Source organism: Penaeus monodon, chromosome 28, assembly GCF_015228065.2.
Source record: "Penaeus monodon isolate SGIC_2016 chromosome 28, NSTDA_Pmon_1, whole genome shotgun sequence".
NCBI lineage: Eukaryota > Metazoa > Arthropoda > Malacostraca > Decapoda > Penaeidae > Penaeus > Penaeus monodon.
Window position 1 is genome coordinate 32,636,438 of NC_051413.1, and position 387 is coordinate 32,636,824.

The 387-nt window shown below is 39.5% G+C and overlaps 1 protein-coding gene across 1 annotated transcript in view; it reads right to left on the reverse strand.

Annotated features, from left to right (window-relative positions):
• Positions 1-387, reverse strand: part of LOC119591177 (cartilage oligomeric matrix protein-like) — a 14,802-nt gene that overhangs the window by 6,164 nt on the left and 8,251 nt on the right. Inside the window, exon 17 of the mRNA XM_037939886.1 lies at positions 185-362. Within this exon, the coding sequence (XP_037795814.1) occupies positions 185-362 (178 nt within the window). The remainder of the gene's footprint in view (positions 1-184; positions 363-387) is intronic.

Genomic DNA, 387 nt, shown 5'->3' on the forward strand with positions numbered 1-387 from the left:
TTTTGTTTTGTTTTTTTTTCTATACACATATATCACTATATGTCCATTGCATGTTTGTATAACTTTTTCAACCTACCAATGGGAGGATCAAATTTGGTGTGTGAGCTCCCACCACATGCATAAGAGGAGAATACCGTGTTTAATAGTATGATTAGAAGCACTTTTCAATGACAGAAAGACTCACCTGTCAGTGTCAATATTGGTGTCACATTCATCCCCAACAAAGTCTTCATCGGTGTCATTTTGAAGAGGGTTAAGTATTTGAAGGCAGTTGTCACAAGCGTTGCCAACGCCGTCCCCGTCGGAGTCCATTTGATCAGGGTTACTAACGCTGATGCAGTTGTCATTGGCATTGAGGATTCCTGCAAGTTTATTAGAAAATTAAGG